Below are 20089 nucleotides of genomic sequence, written 5' to 3'. Positions count from 1 at the left end.
AAAAGGCTGGATGACTGTATTGTTAAATCAAAATATATAACATTAACTTAATCAAATGGGATGCTTGTCATCTCCAACTGTAATACATTTTATTTTTGAGGAAAATGGTCACAACTCAAGCCTAAAGAAAATAAATCTAAGTCTCTAATTATCTACAATAAGATGTGTCATTTACCTGTACACTTGTGCAAAATTGCCCTGAACTATTCATATTAGAGGATGCTTTTCTTTTCTTTTCTCCCCCCCCCCCAGAGGTACAACTTTGCAAATCATGTTATTAAAGCGGTAGCCTAAAGGACTATAAAGAAATCAAATACTTACCTCTCCCAACTCACACATATCATAATAGAGAAACATTCCCCTCAGGCTATAAAATACTATTCCACTGCTACCATTTAACAATTTACTTTAGATTCTATCCTGACAGACTTCAATCAAGTCAACCAAAAAAATTTAGGTTCTAAAATCATACAGACATACACTGCTGCTACATTGCAGCAGTCTTAGGGACCACACGAGGTAGGAGAAATACAACAAATTGAACCACTTCTCCAGCTCAAGCTTAATTTAATTATTTTTCTTCAGTTTGGTATAAAAATGCCATTCATTTATATGACCATGTAGAAGCAATTATCTTCTAATCTCGAGTGGAAAGAATGGGATAGTCTATTTATTTAAAATGTGAGGTATTGGGACGGTTGTACCTCTGCCTTATGAATAAAAGATTGTGCTAAGCAATCCCTTACCTACGATTAAATTTAAATTAATCTCAAAACCATTTGAAAATAGTTACATATTATTATAAAATCAATTTTCCGAGGTTATTGTTGTGCTAATTAACTCTTTGACGCTGGAAATTTTGAAAACAAAGAAATAAGGAAACATGAGTAACAAAAGAAAGATTTCATTTGCTCATCCCAGAGAAGTCTGGACGTGGAGTGCTGAAAGGTTAATGGTACCAAGACAGAAAAGGCTGAGAATAAAGGCAAAGCTCTTCACCTTTGTTCAGTTTGTTTTGCTCCATGATGTTATACTGAATGGGGGCCACTTCCTGTTTCTGCTGTGCGGGCGGTTTCCAGTGCTTCTCGCTGGAGTCCCCACTGCCATTGTTCATGTTGTTGCTGAGGTTTGACTGGATGAGCTGGGTGGTGGCGTAAGGAGTGGGCTGCCCTGATGGATTGACAAAACGCCCATCCTTCAGATTTGGGCTATTGAAGGTTTTCATCTCATTGATTTTGTTACTAAGGTCCACATCACCATAAACAGTTGACTCAGGGAGCATCAGATTTGTTTGTTTGTTATCCAGTTGGTTGTTATAATTGGCTATACAATCAGCTACGTGCAACGGAGAGGAAAAGGAAAAAATCATTCTGCATGGTTATTCGTTTTAAATTTCTCTGTAAGTAGCTTCGTGAGTCACAATAAAATTGTTATGTAAAGTAAGAAGGGGCTTAAATGCGATCAATAAAAAGGGCCAGGTAGTCATAGGTACTCTCTAAAGAAGGTAATTCAAAATTGAGGAAATGAGAGAGGACGTAGAGAAATTATATAGAGACTGATTCTGAATTTGAATTTAAGATAATTTTCCTTTAACAACCCCATTAATAGGAATTTCACTTAAATAATATATACATGAATATCTTTATGTGCCAAATTTATATGTGGTCTGGAGTTACTGTCCTATCTGAAGCTACTAGTTAGTTGTTGAAGCAACAGAACAAAGAATGTATGTTGAGAATTCAAACCAAAGGCGGGGGGGATCTCTGCCTACACATCAAAGAACTTGAGATTTTAGTATTTTATAAATAACTCTACTCAAAAGATATGAGGAACAGAGGTAAAGGGATAGTAAATAGTGTTTAAGATAATTTTATTGGATCCTCCCTTGGTCATGTAGGATAATCATTATCAGGGAAGGACATTATATAATCATTTTTTCATGGTTTCATAAAGACACCCCGAGAAGTATAAAATGACAATAATGATGATAAAATGAATCATAAGTAACCTGTGTAATTTAATCAAAGAAAGCCTGAAATAATATCTAATTTGTCTATTTCAATTTCCCTCTAATTTGCTTCTCATTGAAGTATTAGGGAATGAAATAACTGATAGAATGTTTAAAATTAAATAAATAGAAATATTTAAGGCCTGCAGCTGAAAATATGGAAACAGCAGGAAGAGCTAAAATCATAATCTAAAGTGGAAAACATTTTTTAAATAAAAAAATTTGTCAAGTTACAATGGTTAAAAATACCATTATTTTATTCATGTAGTTCATAGTAGTAGTAGTTCAGCTCTCCTTGAAGATTGGTTTTCAGCTGGTTATGTTGATGAAAAATTAGCTGAAGACGTAAATGTGAATATAATCTTAAGAGAAATATGCAACTTCTCTGTAATACTGAACTCAACTACTCTGCATTTTAAAAATAAATGATCAGGGAACAGGAATATTTGACTCACCTGGCCTTTAGTAATTCTAACTTCTAGGTATAAAATTTTGTTTAACAGTGGTTAAGAAATATTGTTAAAGACCATAAGGTTTTGCCAATTTCATTTTTCTTTACCAATCTTTCTAAACGAGTGTGAGTCCACAGAATTTTCTGAGATGATAGATATGTTCTATCATATATTCAGCATTGTCTAATTCGGGACCCAACAGACACATGTGGCTACTGCACACTTGAAATGTGTCTAGGGCAAATGAGGAACTGAATTTTAAATTGTATTTTGTTTCATTTAACTGTAAATAGCCACCTGTAGACAGAGGCTACCGTATTGGACAAAACAGCTCTACATATTAATCTAAATGGTTATTGTCATCTTTTGTCTCCTGCAGGGCTCAACCAGTCTTCTTTTTTTTTTGTAACCATGTGAGCACCTAACTGTACAACTAGAATATGGACTTCTGGAGAACAGGGACATAGTTACATGGATATGTCATATCCATATCCAATGGAAGACTCTGGACTAGTTTTAAGGCTAGACATACAGACTGCTATATGATTTGTTTCTTTATGGTGAAAAACCTCTTCATTTAAATGCTATCTTCTATTTCCCTTTTTCTTAGTTCATTTTACTTCTCTACTCATATCTTTTGATTCTTTATGATTCTTTTAATATTTCCCATTTGGGAATGTTGAAGGTTTTCATTTTGTTTTCTGTTTTTTTTTTTTTGCAAGAAATCATGAGTAATTTTCTGTTTATTCCTCTCAATATTGCATACTCTACATCCTTATTTTCATGTCATGCTTTAGCATGACGTCATCATGAAGTAATTCACTCACACATATTTCTGAACCAAAAACACACAATATAAAATAAATGCATGCATAAACACCTGCAAAAGATATATATATATATATATATATATATATATATATATATGTATATCTTACATCCTTGGGATTTTCTTTTATATAATAAAAATCTGATTTGAAATGAAACAAGACAAAACCAGAGAGGGAGACAGACCATAAGAGACTCTTTAATCTCAGGAAACCAACTGAGGGCTGCTGAAAGGGGGGGGGGTGGGAGGGATGGGGTGGTTGGGTGATGGACATTGGGGAGGGTATGTGCCATGGTGAGCGCTGTGAATTGTGTAAGCCTGATGAATCACAGACCTGTACCCGTGAAACAAATAATACATTATATCTTAATAAAAAAATCTGATTTGGAATTTCAGTTAATTTTCATTTATAATTTTTTATATTGCTGTTGTACAGTTGCTGTTATTTTTGTTACTGCTATTAAAGAATTTGGTTCACTCTAACTAGAGACTTAGAAACTTTTTGATCTGCTTTATTCCCCACATCCTGAAAATAATTACAAACATAAATTATAAATACATTCATCCTCATGGAGAAGAACGCTTTTGTACAAGTTCTTTCTTCCTTGCTATCTATCCTAGAGTTCATACTCTCCCTTCTCCCATTGCATCCTGGGAAACTCTGGTGGAAGGTGAAGCGTGGAGGTAGAGGGATGAAGAAAATACAGAATCAGGGTAATCTGCTAGGCAACCGTCAACATTTTATGAAAATGTTGACCAAATTTTCCTTTCCAGTGTAGGGAGAGGGGAAGAAATGTATCCTCCTGTGGCCAGTCCTTGTGCTTAGGCTCATGGAGCTGTGTCCGCATCTCTAACCTGGGCGACTGTAGGTGGTCAGGTTGCCATCACTGTTACCATTGCCTGCCGTGCAGCAATTGATGGAGCAGTCATTGTGATTGTTGCCAGTATTAGGCCACGTGTCTGCCAGCCATGGCTGCGTGGCAGGTTCGCTGATGTTCAGAAGTCCTGGCCTAAAGAAAAAAAAAAAAAAAAAAATATATATATATATACATGCACATGTTTTATAAATAGCAAATGAGATTTCCCAATCAGACGTCCAACACATTCTTCATCACTGTTCTCACAAATGACTTGGTCAGCTCTGCTGAATGATATTATTATTCCTTTTATTTTACAATTATTTTTTTGACAAGATAACTGTAACGTAATCTAATGTCTTGAGAACTTCTCTCCGTGTATAGGGCCATAACTTTTAAGCGGGCACAGTTGTGCATCAGACAGAAAACACTGTACTATTTGCGATGCTTTACTTTAGTCCCAGTGATTAAAACTCAAACATGGAATCTAAACATATGGATACCTATATTTTTTAGTGTTTTAGTTGCTGACAGAATACCATAGTGGAGACAGTTTGCATTCCTTCGTTTTTGACCCATTAAAAAAGTCATGATTCTTCTTACAACGTCATTAAAAAAATGGAACAAGCTCCTTTATTCAGATCCTTCACAGTAAGCATATTTGCATACTTTTCTTCAAAACCAAGTCAGAATTAGTGAGTTTGGGGCTCTGTGACATTCTGCAGAGAGGCTTATCAATGTTTCCATGCACAGCTCTGGAAGCTTGTCAGGACTTTCTGATGGTGACAGTGTACACCGCCATAAATCCCTACATAAACAAAGGAAAGCTACTGAATTAAATCTGGTAGAACGAAAAGTGTCCACTATAAGAAATATTAGTGTTCCTGTCTTTTTTGGCACAACACATGTTAATGCTCTTTCACTGTGCTTTGGGAATGCAAAGCACATCAATGGCTATTAGAGGGAACCCTGAACCACTAGCTCCAGAGATGCAGACTAGAGTCCAAGCATGGCATTCCTCGTGTCCTTCTCCAACATTGACTCCATTTGATAATTTAGCAAAAGAGGTGATAATGCATGGTGTGCTGTAAGATCCACAATAAACAGGCTGGTGCTGCAGATTCTGCAAAGATTTTCTTCACGGTTTCATTTTCTTTGTCGAAGTGTGATAACCATGCTTCTCATTTCCCCGGGAATCAAGAACCTGACACTTCACCCTTCAGGGTTCCGTGACGCAGAGTCAACTGAGGAAACTCACTAATGCAAATGATGGTTATGTGAAGAATCCTTCACTCCAAAGGAAGAATATGGATTTATAATTTTTATGTCTGTATACATAAGTAGATGTGCATATGTGTATGAATGTTTACTTTTTGCTTACAACGTGTGAGACATTGTCCGGAGTTCTTTACATGTATCAACTCATCTAACTCTTAGAACCATTCCACCAAGTCGTTACTACTATTTCCTGATTTTACAGATGAGGAAACAGACTCCTCAGACGGAAGGTTAAGACACGTGTGCAGTTATGCACAGTTATGCAAAGCCAGCGAGTGGCAGAGAGGCTGGGATTCAAGCCCAAGTTCTCTAGCTCTGGAATCCACACTCGAATCCAGGATGCTATAAACATACATATTGGGGAGTGCTGAAATTTCCTAAGGTCATTAAACGTTCGTATAAAAGAAAGAGTGGGGGGGAAATGTCTGCAGTCTCGAAATTCAGAATCATGCTGTTAAAACTGAGCCAATTTATTATTAACATTGTTGATAAAAATGTGCTTCGAAGAGCCAATTTGCTAAACCGTTGAAATTTAAAACATTTAAATGCAAGCTGCATCACAGATATCTGGAGCCTCTGAATAGACGTTGGTTAGAGAAATTCTGCCTCTAGTAATCTTTAGCTTTTCTTATTTTATTTCCTCTTGAAATAGTGTGTTATCACTATAGAAGTTATTAAAAATAAATTTCCATATTTGACATGTAGAAATATTATGGGTCTAAAGTATGGGTCAAGTGGAAATTTTTCAGTCCGACTGAAAAGGTTTCCAAAGGAATAGACAATATTTTTATGCTACCATGATTCTCTCAGAAAAGCACTTTGAGTGTTTTGATATCATGAGCTGAAAGAACTTTCCATATGGATAGGTGATTTCCAACAGGAAGTAAGATTAACAATTCACATCCTGGCTTTGGTTTAAACTTGTATTTGGAATACTAATTATTTGGGGAAGAAAGTGAACCATACATTATTGACCCATAATGAATCTTAAAATGTCATGTGTGTATTTTAGAGGTCTCTGAGGAAGTCAAAGCTCATATGCAGCTACCTTGATAAGGGTGTTAGGAGCCTTTTGAAACTACCAATCTCATAGGCTATTTTTCTGCATTTGAGATGACCTAGCGTATATGAGACAGATTTCGCTGTCCAACAATAAGAAATTAAGCAGAGGTAAAACTCAGTGCTGGTTACGGTAATTAACATGTGTCTAAAATATGTCTTTTTACCATATCATATCAGAGGTTGTATTTTCTTATGAATATATCTGAGTTTGCCTTATTTCTTCCTTGTCTTTTAAAAGACAGTATTATTAGGGAAAAGAAGACACTAGGGATCATAAAACCCAAACTTTTCTTCCAGTTCATATTAAGGGGATAAATTTGTGTCACAAAGGAAAAGAGGGCACTGCATTTAAATAATTAGGTAGCGCTTACTCTCATTTCCTCTGCTCCTCTGATGTCAGATACTCCACTCAAACAAAACAAAACAAAACAAAAAACAAAAACCTATCTGAAATCCTAAATCACAAAATGAAATACTAGAGGGTCCCAGGGCTGGAGAAAATAGTAAGGGGGCCCGGCAGTAAGGGTTGCCTATAGACCGGCTCCTCTTTCCTTTAATTCATAGCCTGAAAAAGCTCTGCAGTCCAGGAAGGAGCAAGGTATAGATTTGAGAGGCCAGTATTTCAGAGAGAAGCAAGGCCTGAGCTCTGTTTCTTTGTCACTTCCCACGGCGAGGAAATGATTTCTTGGCATTCTTTCTGGCCTGATTTTCTTACTCCTTTCTTTAGGACTTCTCCACTGTTCCCAGGTTGATGCTGTGGTTTGGATTTTAAGTAGGGTTTTTGGAAGAGGTGACTGCAATGTCTGAGGTAAGGAAAACAAAGGGATAGGAACAGCTACTTAATACTGCTTCCATGATCCTCCCCTGGATGGTATCCCAAGCCCTTTGCCCTTTCCAAGTTGGGAGGAGGTCTCTTTGCTTAACACAGTCCTCATATGCCCTTTTCTGGGAATAGTTAAATTCACAATTTTGTGAACTAGAAAAGATTTCTGGCTCAGCCTTCTCCTTTATTATATTTCTGGTTGCACCGACTCAACTGTGCCATCGTGGTGAGAAAGCAGCCATGGACAATAGGTTAACAAGTCAGTCTGGGGTATATTCTTATAAAACCTTATTTACAAAACAGGTGGCAGACTGGACTTGGCCCAGGAGCCATAATTTCCTGACACCTGATATAAACAAAAGATAACTGCATTACCTTACGCTAGGTGCTTAACCGTGGTATTTACCCAGCACAAAAAGTTCATGGAGGACACAGCAGGTGAAGCTCAGCAAACTGACAGGGGATGGGGAGCATATTCCGGGCTGATGGAATAAGGACCCAATAGAGAATCTAATATTGGCAGAGTGGCAGGTGCGCTGACGTGGTGGATCGTAGGGTGTGGCACTTAGAGGTGGGGGATGGACCTGCAACACCCTCCAGGTTGCTGGCTTCATGGGCTCTGCTGAATTTAGACTTGGTATTTTAAACATGGTGGGTTCTATTAAAAACGGGAACTAGGGGCGCCTGGGTGGCTCAGTCGTTGGGCATCTGCCTTTGGCTCAGGTCATGATCCCGGGGTCCTGGGATCGAGCCTCCCATCGGGCTCCCTGCTCCGTGGGAAGCCTGCTTCTCCCTCTCACACTCCCCCTGCTCGTGTTCCCTCTCTGTGTCTCTGTCAAATAAATAAAATCTTAAAAAAAAAAATGGGGTCTAGAGCAACTCAGAGACATGATCGATAAGCATTTCAAAATACCATTTTGGCTCCAATGGCCAAAGGGAATTAACAGGAAGTAGTGCTAACGAATGTAGATAAAGGTAGGACTGTTGGGAGCTTATGCGATAGATGAGGCAGGAGAGATCAAGTGCTTGATATGAAACAGTACTGGGATAGTGAATGGGGTGTAAAGCAGGATCAACAAAGGTGTGATGGATGCAGAAGAAAGGAAGACTTGAAATGTTGACTTAGGTATCATCAACCAAATGAGGTGGGAGGGCCAGAGCGGGCTGCCAACGTCTGAGATCTATGAGGGAAAGCAGTGTTTAAGGGATGGACATGAGAGGAGAGAGTGCAGGAGATTGGGTGACTGCCCCTTCTCTTACCACACGAAATCATAGAACACAGATACACACACACATCCCGGAATCCCCCACCCACCCGCCCAAACACATACTCTGGCTAGGAACAGAGACCTCTTCCTGATTCGCTCCTGATCCCTTATCCTGCTCTATTTGGTCCAAAGCACGCGACTGCTGATACTAGAGCTGATTTTTTTAATGCTTATTATTTATCTTATAGCTTCCGCTCTTAATAATGTAAAGTTCACAAGGACGGGAATTTTTATTGACTTGCTCACTGATGCATCCCAAGCAACTAGAATGGTGCGCATCCATGGTAGACATTTGATAAATATGCCTGACGAATGAATAAATTGAAAGTTGTGTATATAACTGTTCTTTTGAGCATGGACTCCAAGATCTTTATTTAACTGTTGCCTCTGGAACATACCAGCATCTTTCATCATTTCATTTGGTACAAAGGTCTTTTCTATTTGGTATTTGAAATACAGAAGTTTCACTGTTATTCTCTTCTTGAATTTAAAAGGTTAATTCTGTATGGTAACACAGCAAGCTTTCCAAAAAATTGTTCTGTTTGTAATTTTCAGTTTGTTGTTTGTCCTTTTTCAGTCCCCCTGTAGAAACTTGCATTGGGTACCCATGGAATCCTCCCATTAGGTTCTATACGATCATTTGCTCTTAGGTTGTAAATCCATTAAGAACAAGAACTGGAGATATTTTATATGCGTGCGCATGTACGCATGGGTGTGAGACAGAGAGTGCGTGTACACACGCCCATCCACAGAGGCTAGTGCAGGACATAGAAGATGCTCCACCAGCATTTTATGTGCTTTCAATCACGTGAAAGCAGAGTCTACAGTCATGAACTTGCACATGTAGAGAGGAGGTTATATAATCAGGCTTTCCAGATTTATCCACGAGAGAGTGTTGTTATGCCAGAGTCTGTTTCATGAATATCTGGGCGATCATTTCGATGGAATTCCCCTGGATGCAAAAACAGGCTCTGGTTTAATTTCTGAATCAAGTGAATTTAATCCCTATGAAGACCTCCCTAGCTTTTGGGTCTTTGAGTGGCTGGCTTTGTTTCGCGGGTATGAAAACAGTAAGCTAGCACTAGTACCCAGGAAGAAAAGATAGTGCTTGTTGCCAAATTTGTACAACCGTGGTGGTCAACACTTTGTTGTATGCTAAATTCAGTCATTGTGTCACCACATGGTATGCTCCTTGGATTCAGAAATAACACCTTACTCATTTTTGTCTTTTCCAGTTGCAAACATATTATCCAACTGTGCAAAGCAGAGCACTCAGTAAGTTAATCGAATTTAAATTATAAAATGGTTTTGTTTGGAAGTTTTTTCTTCTTCTACCTTAAGTTATATGTTGCTGGTTTGAGGGAAAAACATCATCTTATTATAGAAAATCCAGAAGCTTGGCTCATGTTACGTATACCATTTTTCAGCTCTTTTAAGCTGCCTGTCACATCAGTTTGTGATTTCTCTGTGAATATATTAAAGTTCACTGAATCATAATTACAAAAAAAAATAGGATTGAGGTTCATTTTAATTAGAGAGAAAAGAAAAGCTCCGTATTAACAAGCTACCTAGATTTCTTGTTGTATTTCAACATATTCCCCTGCAAATGGAGAGCTGAACTATGTTGAATTCACAAGAACCAACCTAGCCTACAACTTATGAGCAAACGTGTTCAGCAGGTTTTCAGATGAACACTTTTTCTTTGATAGTATCTGTTAACTAGCTATATTTCTTAATCTTCATAAATGCCATTGCTTAATTACTTTAACTCCTTTTAATCATCCACTAAAATCAGCAAGCTTGTCTTTCACGGTTAAAGTGCGCCCTCTGGTGTTCATTTACTAAGATGCAACAGCTTCCATCAACGGCATTTGTGTACCAGCAAGCTTAGTTCCACAGCACGGTGGAATGGAGTATTTCTAAAAGATTTGAACAAACTTCATCCTTCGACGTTTTATGCAAAGAAAGTGATGTCACTGAGGAAGGCAAGATGAGATACCTGGAATTCCCTTTAGGATCTACAAAACAAGCAGGATAATTACCTCCCTCCACTGCTCACAGCTTCACCTCCTCTCTGATAAGTTACTAGAATGTTACCAAAAAAAAAAAAAAAAAGAAAAAGAAACAATTAATAGACATGTTTACGTTTATAAATCAAAAGCTATTACATCCATGAGTATCTTTCTAAAATGGAATGCTTTCTCACTTTCTACTTAGAAGCATTGCAAAACCATCACAGAAAGCAGGTTTCTGATTCAACTAGTATTTTTTAAGATTATATAGAATTAAATATGTTACTCTTATTTTCTTAATGTGCCAATAAGGTTGAGAACTAAGTAAAAGCAAACTTGAGTACACTCTTATTAAATATATTATGCACTGTTACATTTGCATTCCCATAGTTTTCTATTTTGAATTTATTATTAGATCTGATAATTTCATGATTTTATATGTATATATAATTGGAATCTTAAATTGAAAAAAAAATGGCAAGACTGTTGTCCCAGAAGTATGAATACCAGTAAGACAAAGATAAATGTTAAACCTTCTCTCCCTCCACACACAAAGATGTATGCCAAGTTGTGACTATTAATACGACCTATTTTTTTTTATTGTGGCTTACAGAAGCCCCTCCCATTATATTTTCATCAGACATGTGTATATTTAGTGACAATATATTTTAATGCTCTTGAAAGCATTCTCAGTCTAATGAATTATGGGTGTAAAAATTTAGCAATAATAAAGATTTGCACACAGGCAAGGGGTTAGGAAGATTGGCTTTTCTGTAAATACAGACGCATTTTCTAAGAAGAAATATGTTTCTAAAAGCTGCCAAATTCTGCTTAGAAGAACTCCAAACGGGGAGTGTGTTAAGGAGAGATAACTGCTTCCAGTGATTACAATAACTGGATTAAAACCGAGGAGGCAAGACTTCAGGTACATCTTCTATTAAAGGTGACGTGAAAGAAGAGGGCCCACTTTGAAAAAGAAACTGAATAGAACAAAATATTGGGATTCTGACTTCGGGAAAATAAAAAGTTTTATCTTCCACATGTGTTGGGTATTTTGGTTCCCTTTAAAAATGTTGATTCTATGGACAGAGAATTGCAAGGGGGAGAAATTTTCATTGGAAAACGTGAAAGCTTAAGGTAAGGGAAAAAATGCACTGCCAAGTATGCAATAATCAATAAGATCATTAGCATGTTAAATCATGCTGAGGGTGAAAACAGAGTGTCTATCTAATGAAACACGTGCGCGCAAGGCCAAGATGCAGCGTGGAGTCATGAATAAATAACCGTATTAAATGGATGAAAAGCAACACCAACCATTTCTACTTCGAATGCATGCCTGACGTGAGTAAATGAAGTACTGTATTCCACCTTAAGTCCTTTCCCCCAACTGACGGCAGAAAATGAAATAAAAACAGAAACACGATCGTACAACACATGCCAAACTAACAAAAGAGAGGCAGACGGTAAGTGCAAATATATACCTGTTGGTGTGAAGGTAAAAGACGGGACTGAAAAATCAAAACAAAATATAAACCAGTTATTAAGCTGAAGAGAGAAAGGGGACATATCACATTAGTATAAATCAAGCAGACAGCTGAACATAAAACAAATGTAAATAACGAAGCCAGTAGTTCTGACACTCTGATAGATGAATAAAACCAAATCTGAGGTGAAAAGAAGAGGTTTGTCTCTACAGGTGCCATTTTGAAGTGTCTGGCATGGGAGTCGTGCTGGGTTAGCCTGGGAATGACCCTGCATTGAGTCACATAGATTTAGGTTCCAGCTGTAGGACAAACAGGAATCCTCTACTATTAATCATCTCCAAACACTGGCTGATGGATTCTCAAACAAGTATTCTCAGGGTCTCGCTTAAACCTTATCTAGAAATCTGAAAGTAAATGCTTATAAAAGTGGACTAATAGGTGCACTTAAGTATTCATCATTCAGAGAAAGAGAGAGGCAGAGACAGGAAGGAAGGAGGGAAGGAAGGAAGAAAGGAAGGAAGGAAGGAAGGAAGGAAGGAAGGAAGGAAGGAAGGAAGGAAGGAAGGGAGGGAGGGAGGGAAGGAAGAAAGAAGGAAAGAAACACCGGAACAAAGGGAGCCATAAAACCAAACTGTTTCACTGCCGAGAAATGCCTGACACCCTATCATATAAACAGTGTGATACAATGTTTTTATCATTATAGGAATTTGTGAATGGACAGGAAGAAATGGGGAGTTTTAAACTTTAATTTCTCGATTATAGCTTACACTGAGAAGCTTTCTCTGAGTAGGCTGAGCAGTTTTCAAACGTCACACTGGAAGCTAAACAATAGAACAATAACACCCCACTGAAAACCCTCACTCTCTCTGCAGTTATAAATCTTAATCTGATCAATAATGCCTGAAATTGAACTGGAGACCTCAAAAGTAGCAGTCTCGCCTCCCTCACTTTTCCTATCTCCTCCCCTTCCTGGGTGTTGGATAACATCACAAACTATTTCCATGTCATTTCATGGCGGGAGGAGGCTGACTTATTTTGCAAGCTCTTCGCATTAATTTAAAGTAAACAGTTCCCAGGTCAAGCAAGCCAGGGAGTGTTCGCTGCTCCCTTGAAGACTCAAGTTGGCATTTAAGAAATCCTTAATGCACACGAACTAGAATATTGATTATGTATCGTGGATCAACAAGCTGCCAAAAATGTATTTTCCACATCACATTTGAATGTCTCCAAGAAATTTACTTTAGGATTAGAGACTTTGGGGGCTCCACACTGCACATGCTGGAGTATTCGGTACAATGGTCACTTCCTACCAAACCGTTTTATCGTTGAGCACACTAGAAGGAACAAAAACAAAAACCTCAGTGCTGTGTGTGCCCATCTGATACACTGGCCTTCACTGGCAGCACGGCAGGCCCTCCCTGTCTTAAGAATTCCATTGTGTTTTCTTTCAGTTAGGTCTTTTCAGAGTCGATGTAATTTAGCCACAATCAATAATTCTGAGTCATAGTAACAAGTCTTCATAAATAAATATATAAGAAGGTACATGTGAAAGTAAAGCTATTCAAGCAAGAATAGAGTGCCTGAACATTCATTTGCTATCACAAGGACATAAGGAAAAAAAATATGAAAGGTCCTTGTCAGTCCTCCTAGCTAACTGCTAACCCAGTTAGACACTGAAGAAGATACAAAAAGAGGCCATCTAAATGAAATTTTTAAAGCTTGTACACCAAAGAACAAATTAATTCTCAAAGCTTCCAATAATATATAATCACTTCTTTTTACCCAGTGATGTTGGTGCACAGTGTGGATGTATGTGGAAAGGGATCCTGAGTGTTCTAGCAGAGGGTGTATCTACAGATACACTTTGGTGGGGGGAGGTTAAAAAGGCTCACTATTACCCAAAGTCTGGTTTGGGGGTTTCAAGGTCAAGGGGCTCTTTTATATCTATTTCTTTAAAATCTTTCAATTCATTTTTTTCTTATAATTACTGGCATTGTTTCTGGCATAGACGATTTAAGGCTTCAGGATGCATTTTTTTTTTAATTGCATGGAAACAGAATTATGAAAAAGTGCCAACGAGGCAAGATGAGGAAAGCAGAATCAAATGCTCACCAATTACATTTGTAATTATGTTCTATGATTTCTGCTTAAACACAAGCTAGTTAAAATGACAATGATATTAGTTTCATAGGTTTTGCACAAAGAGCTCATAGGCATTTGCCAGCATGCTTATAGTACATTAGTGAAAGAAAAGACATTTCAGAAAGGAAGGGGGTTTCATGTCACACATTCAGATTTCAAGACACTATAGAGCATTAAATTGTTATAACTAGACAGCTGCAGCACCTCACGGCACCAAGAAATACAAGACTCCTGGAGCATTCAAGAGACTCTACATCTCTACGTTAATTAGTCGCTTTTCCTCTTCAAAGTCGACTTCAAAACACAGCTCCCAACACCCTGCCCCTCCCGCCTCCCCCCCCCCCCCCCCGGCCGCCCCCGCTCCATGACCCAGAAGCCCCTTCCCTGCACTGGATTTTAAGTCAAAGGTTTTAGATGGTCACACATGTGTCTGACATCGTTCTACTCTGTAGATATAATGAGCACCAGCTCTCTTGGCCTCCACGCCCTTGTTTTCCATTTCACAGGCAGGGATACTGACATTTTGCTTCATCTCTAGATAGAACACATTATCTGCAAAAAAACATTTTGAAGGATGATAATGCTACGGCAAATATGTGTATGTACATGAAGGGATGGGCTGCATGTCCACAGCAGGGAGGCACATTAATTTATTTTTACCGTACGGGTGATGAATTTGTGTTGACTCCTTTTTGCCAAGACCCCTTGTGACTGACAGCACAAATATTTTAGACGGCTGTCCCAGGCTGTTTTATAAGCATATAGCTAGCACTACAAATTCTGATTTTGCATATAACAGATTAGAGAAAGGGCTTGGCTAAGACACGTAGGAGATGCTTGCTTAGAAAATATGTAGACTTGGGGAAAAAAAAAAGGAAATATGTAGACTTGGGGTGCCTGGGTGGCTCAGTCATTTAAGCATCTGACTCCTGATTTCAGCTCAGGTCATGATCTCAGGGTTGTGGGAGCAAGCCCCACATCTGGCTCCCTGCTCAGCATGGAGTCTGCTTGAGATTCTCTCTCCCTCCGCCCCTTTCCCTGCTAGAGCACGCTCACTTGCATGCTCTCTCTCTCTCTAAAATAAATAAATAAAATCTTTAGAAAATACGTAGACTTTTTTTTTTTTTTTAAGAATGGTGATGGTGCAGGAGGGCATGTGTTCATTGGTAATTCTCTTTAAATTTGTTTTCCAGCCAAGCAAAAGTGTTGTCTTATAATCCCTAGAAATAGGGTGAATGTATAATTTGCTGTCCAAACTAGGACAATTTTGAGAACAAAAGGGAGTACTCTAGGTAACTTGTTGGCAAAGACATAAATTGGGACTCTACCCTGAAAATCAAGACTTTTAGTCACTCTACCTGTAGTGCACATCAAGGCCCAGAATTGATTATTAGGTTTGTTGGGTAGGTAGAGGCAGGGAAGACTATCTATCTGACAGTGTTCACAAATCTCATCAAAGAATAAAAAATACAAATCACCAATCTACAGACTTCAAGGATATGTGGCAAAAGTGTCTGTGAACCTCGGCATACTTGGTTCCTCCATAAAATTGTAAATAATAGCAGCCAAGTAAACTTTCTCTTCTAACCCTATAAACACACTTGTAAGGAAATCCCCATCACTAATTAACAGCATATACATATCCAAATCTCCAACTTTAAATACAACAATAAAAAAATACTAAACTTCCTCTCTGCAAAGGCAAATTAGTTGGGCATTCCATATTCACTAAGAAATGACTATTTTATAACTAATCAGAAATACTCATAAAATAATTATTTTATAAATAATCTCTTTAGCTTCACAAAGACTACAGCACTCCCTCTAAAGGTATATGAGTCAGTGCAAAGCTTGTATTTATAATTCCGGTGACAAGGAGATTAAAAAATTTCTTCAAGAATATAAAGCAGTGAGGTAATTCCCTAAGAGCATAAGAGAGGGTGTAACGACCAAGTGTAGACCTGTTTTGGCGAAATATATTTTAAAGGAATTGAGCCTGAAACAGATAAGCCCTGTTTGAAGTGTTGCTACTCAAGAGAAGTCAATATGTAGAGATCACAATAAAAGCACTTTAGAGAATCTTTATATATTAAATAATTTAATATATGAGAAATAATTTAATATATTAAATAATTTAATATATAATTTAATATATATATAATTTAATATATACATGAATATTTAGGAGTCACAGATTAAAATCAGGAGTTATTGAAACATATTAAAAAATGGAAAACTCAGGAAAGGTAATACCTTTTCTGATACCCGCATAAGTACTAGTCAGTCCATTTCTCTTCTTCCGGTGTCGATACAGCCAGATGCTAAAGACCATGAGGATGATCCAACAGGCCGCCCCGATTCCTGCAATGAATGCTGGCTGCTTCACAACATCGGAGATCTGCTGAGCAAGGCTGACTTGGTCTTCAGGTGACACGGGGTTTCCGTGAGAATCTGAAAAACCATCTTTGGATTAATGTGGGTTTAAACCTCAATGAGATCATGAAGGCATACTTGTATCATATAAAATGGCTATCATTATTTTGTTAATTTTTAGGCGATCATTTCTGTCTTTCATTCGGAGACATCCACCTTTGTTAATTAAAATAGTCCATGAGATTTTCAGTAAAATTACATTCACTCTATTTTAATGTAAAACAAATATGACACGATAATTTCATGGAATATATTTAAAAACAAAGACAATGGCATACAACCTCTATTTTTTACTCCACAAAACTCTTACTGCTTAGATTGAGTTTCACAGGACAGTGCTAACTGAGATAAATATAAAGCTACAATTGTAAAAAATGAAATACTTTAACAGGAGTATATAAATAAGGGGTACCAAATAAGTTGTATAGAAAAGACATGAACTTCCTCAGACTTGTACAGAAACCCTCAATTACATGTTTCAAAATGATAATAAATAAAACATTATTTCCTCTATTTAAGGTACATATTGAAAAAAAAAAATGTGTGTTTTCCTCCTCCCCAAATCCCCCAACTATATGACTATATTCTAGGATTCTAAAATGCATTATTTGAGCCTATGTTCACAGGGTTTATACAGTTTAGTACAATGTAAAACCAAAGAAAAATTAAGATAATGTTACCACTGAAATAACTATGTATAATCTTTCTTTCTTTCTTTCTTTCTTTTTTTAAGTAATCTCTACACTCAAGATGCTGCTTGAACTCATGACCCCGAGATCAAGAGTCAGATGCTGTACCAACTAAGCCAGCCAGGTGCCCCAAAGTTTGCTTGTTTGTTTTTTAAGTAATTTCTCTTTCTTCTAATATAACAGCCATGACCAGCAATAGATATAAGAACATTAAATATGGACAAGAACTATCTAGTGTTAAGAACAGTCGAAAAGGTGTATGTTTTCTGTTCTTCTGATTCAATAATTTAAAACTGATGGAATTTCTGGCAGTGAAAATCTACTTATTTTATGTTTAAACCTACTAAGAGATTCCTTTTTTCAAACCCACCATTTCATCAAGTCATACAGAGCAGTCAGCAACGTCTGCAGAAACCTGCAAACCCTTGTTCTATGATCAAAGCGACATCCTACTTTGTTGGCACTGAGTGATGTCAACACTGAGGATGCCCAGTGGGCACAATTCCCATCAGTGCTCGCGGTTTTAATGTTCTTCCCCCACAACATCTGGTGAAACAAGAAGGTGTTTGTCCATTTCATTAGGAATGGTGCTTTCTCACAATCATCTAATTTTATTTGACTCCGAAAATGTTTTGCTAATCAACCTGCTTTAAAATAGAACCATTTGTTCTAGTTCAAAATTCCTTTTTTTCAGGAAAAAAGTAACTGGTATAGCTCATTATATATGAAGAACATTTCTCAAACAGAAAAAAATTCTACAGATTGTTTTTTCTTTCTTATTAAATGATATGGTGCCCCAATAAGACATTCGTAGGAAAAATAAGCAGCGTTCAATGGCTAAGGAAACCACCTTGGGAAAATCGCACCCCTTTCTATGTAAAATGGTAGCTACATTGCTACGTGTGTGTGTGTGTGTGTGTGTGTGTGTGTGTGTGTGTGTGTTTTGTTTGCTTTTTTTTTTTCTTGAACAGAGTTCCAGATTTTATTCTATGGAGGGTCAAGCCTGTAAAACCTATTTTTATAAACTGTCTCGGTCACCTGCCTTCAACTGTTTGTTGACTGAAAGTTTTATTTCATGTTCCAGGCTCTTTTATCTATGGTTTTCCTAAAAGCACTTCATCCTCTGAGAGTTCACCAAGCAGACCTATTCTTTTTTTTTTTTTTTTTCCCTTGATACACTCTTTGTATCTCCTAAGTTTATGGATTTCATGGCTATTTGTGCAAGGTTAAGTTGGGTAGCTTCAGATTTTATGGAGACAGCCAAGAGAGGTTCCATGCAAGCAACCAGATGGGCTTAGCAGAATAAAGTGTGGTGTGACTAATGAATTAAAACGGCCACTCTATATCTCAGTCTTTGTCTCCCTGCAGCTGAGGCTATATCAAGATATGGAAAACGGGAACACATTTATAATTTCAAGGAAACCAATTTGACCCTTAAATCCCCTGATTTAAATCTCAAATAAATAAAATTACACACAGTCCTTTTCCAAAGCATCTTTGAAAAAGGACTGAAACCATACCTTAAAAAAAAAGGTAAATGACATCAACAGTGCGTAGGTCATCACAGTGCCACTTATAATATCAATTTTAATAAGTTAATACTGATGTTTCATAAAACTGGGCAACTCTGAGTTATTTAGACTATTTTCCCCTATGTCTAACCTAACGTTGTAACAGATGCATCAAGCAATTCTTTTAAATAGTTTCCTATTTTGTAATTTTGTAATAAATGAACCTGAAATAAACCATGAAACTATTTTTGCTTAAAAGTTGCATATGTAATCACTGTTTTAAAAGATAATCCCCAAATCAAATTCTGGACCATGGCTGTGGCAGATAGCACAAGCTCTCCTCTAAAGGTTTGAATGTTACCTTCATACGATAGAGTTTTCAGGAGGTAACTCTCTAGCCAGTGACTTCATTTGGCAGTGTTCCCATTCCCCGATTTGAGGTCTGCACAGGAGTGATGAGCACCATTTCTAGTCCTGCATCATTAAATCCTGCCCCACCCTGTGGGTTTCTTTTCTCTCTGCTGGCCTTGGGTCAGCCTTGGAAGCTCCATGTTACAAAAAGGTAAACCTTATCAGCCCGTGACCCTCCCTGTCTACATGGTACAGAGTCCCACCCCACAATTACGACACTTCAGGTGAACTTTATAGTGCTACACCACAGAGGTTCAGCAAAGACATCCGTTAGAGCAGAAAGCACTGTCTTGACAATGGAACAATGATAGGAGTTTCCAAACTGAATGTAGAGTTTATATAGCAATGGAGTTTATTCAAAGCCAAATGTTTCTTAATTTTGTTTTGAAATAATTTCTAGGATGTCCTCAATTATCATCCAAATGCAAAAACACTATGTACTTGTCTGTGAAGTATAAAAATGCATATATCTGATCCTTTTCCTAACAAAATCTTACTAATGCTTAACTTCTCATCTGAAAGGAATAAACCAGTTGACTCTACATTCAGCATTTTTCATAATTTAAATGTAGCTTCTTAATAGCGACACTTTTCTCTCCCCTTTCCATTGATAATTGTTTTTGTTGTTGTTTCTTTAGATTTTTACTAGTAACCACTTACTAACTTGTATTTCATATTCATGCCACATTCCCTAGAGGAAACTGTAGTAACAAGGCTTCTCTGTCAGTTTTTTTTCTTAATGTTTTTCCTTTTTTAATTCCTCTAACCACCTCTGAAGCACACATCATATTTACCTTTCCAAGTAATTAGCATAGAACCGTATCCCGATT

At 37.5% G+C, this 20089-nt stretch overlaps 1 protein-coding gene across 1 annotated transcript in view; it reads right to left on the bottom strand.

Annotated features, from left to right (window-relative positions):
* ROBO1 (roundabout guidance receptor 1) overlaps positions 1-20089 on the bottom strand; it is a 1115645-nt gene that overhangs the window by 36367 nt on the left and 1059189 nt on the right. Inside the window, 5 exon segments of the mRNA XM_027585188.2 lie at positions 1000-1335; positions 4145-4299; positions 10620-10662; positions 12071-12097; positions 16469-16666. Coding sequence (XP_027440989.2) covers positions 1000-1335; positions 4145-4299; positions 10620-10662; positions 12071-12097; positions 16469-16666 — 759 coding nt within the window.

Source organism: Zalophus californianus, chromosome 1 (assembly GCF_009762305.2).
Source record: "Zalophus californianus isolate mZalCal1 chromosome 1, mZalCal1.pri.v2, whole genome shotgun sequence".
NCBI lineage: Eukaryota > Metazoa > Chordata > Mammalia > Carnivora > Otariidae > Zalophus > Zalophus californianus.
Note: the sequence above shows the minus strand (reverse complement) of the source record. Positions and strands in the feature narration are given on the sequence as shown.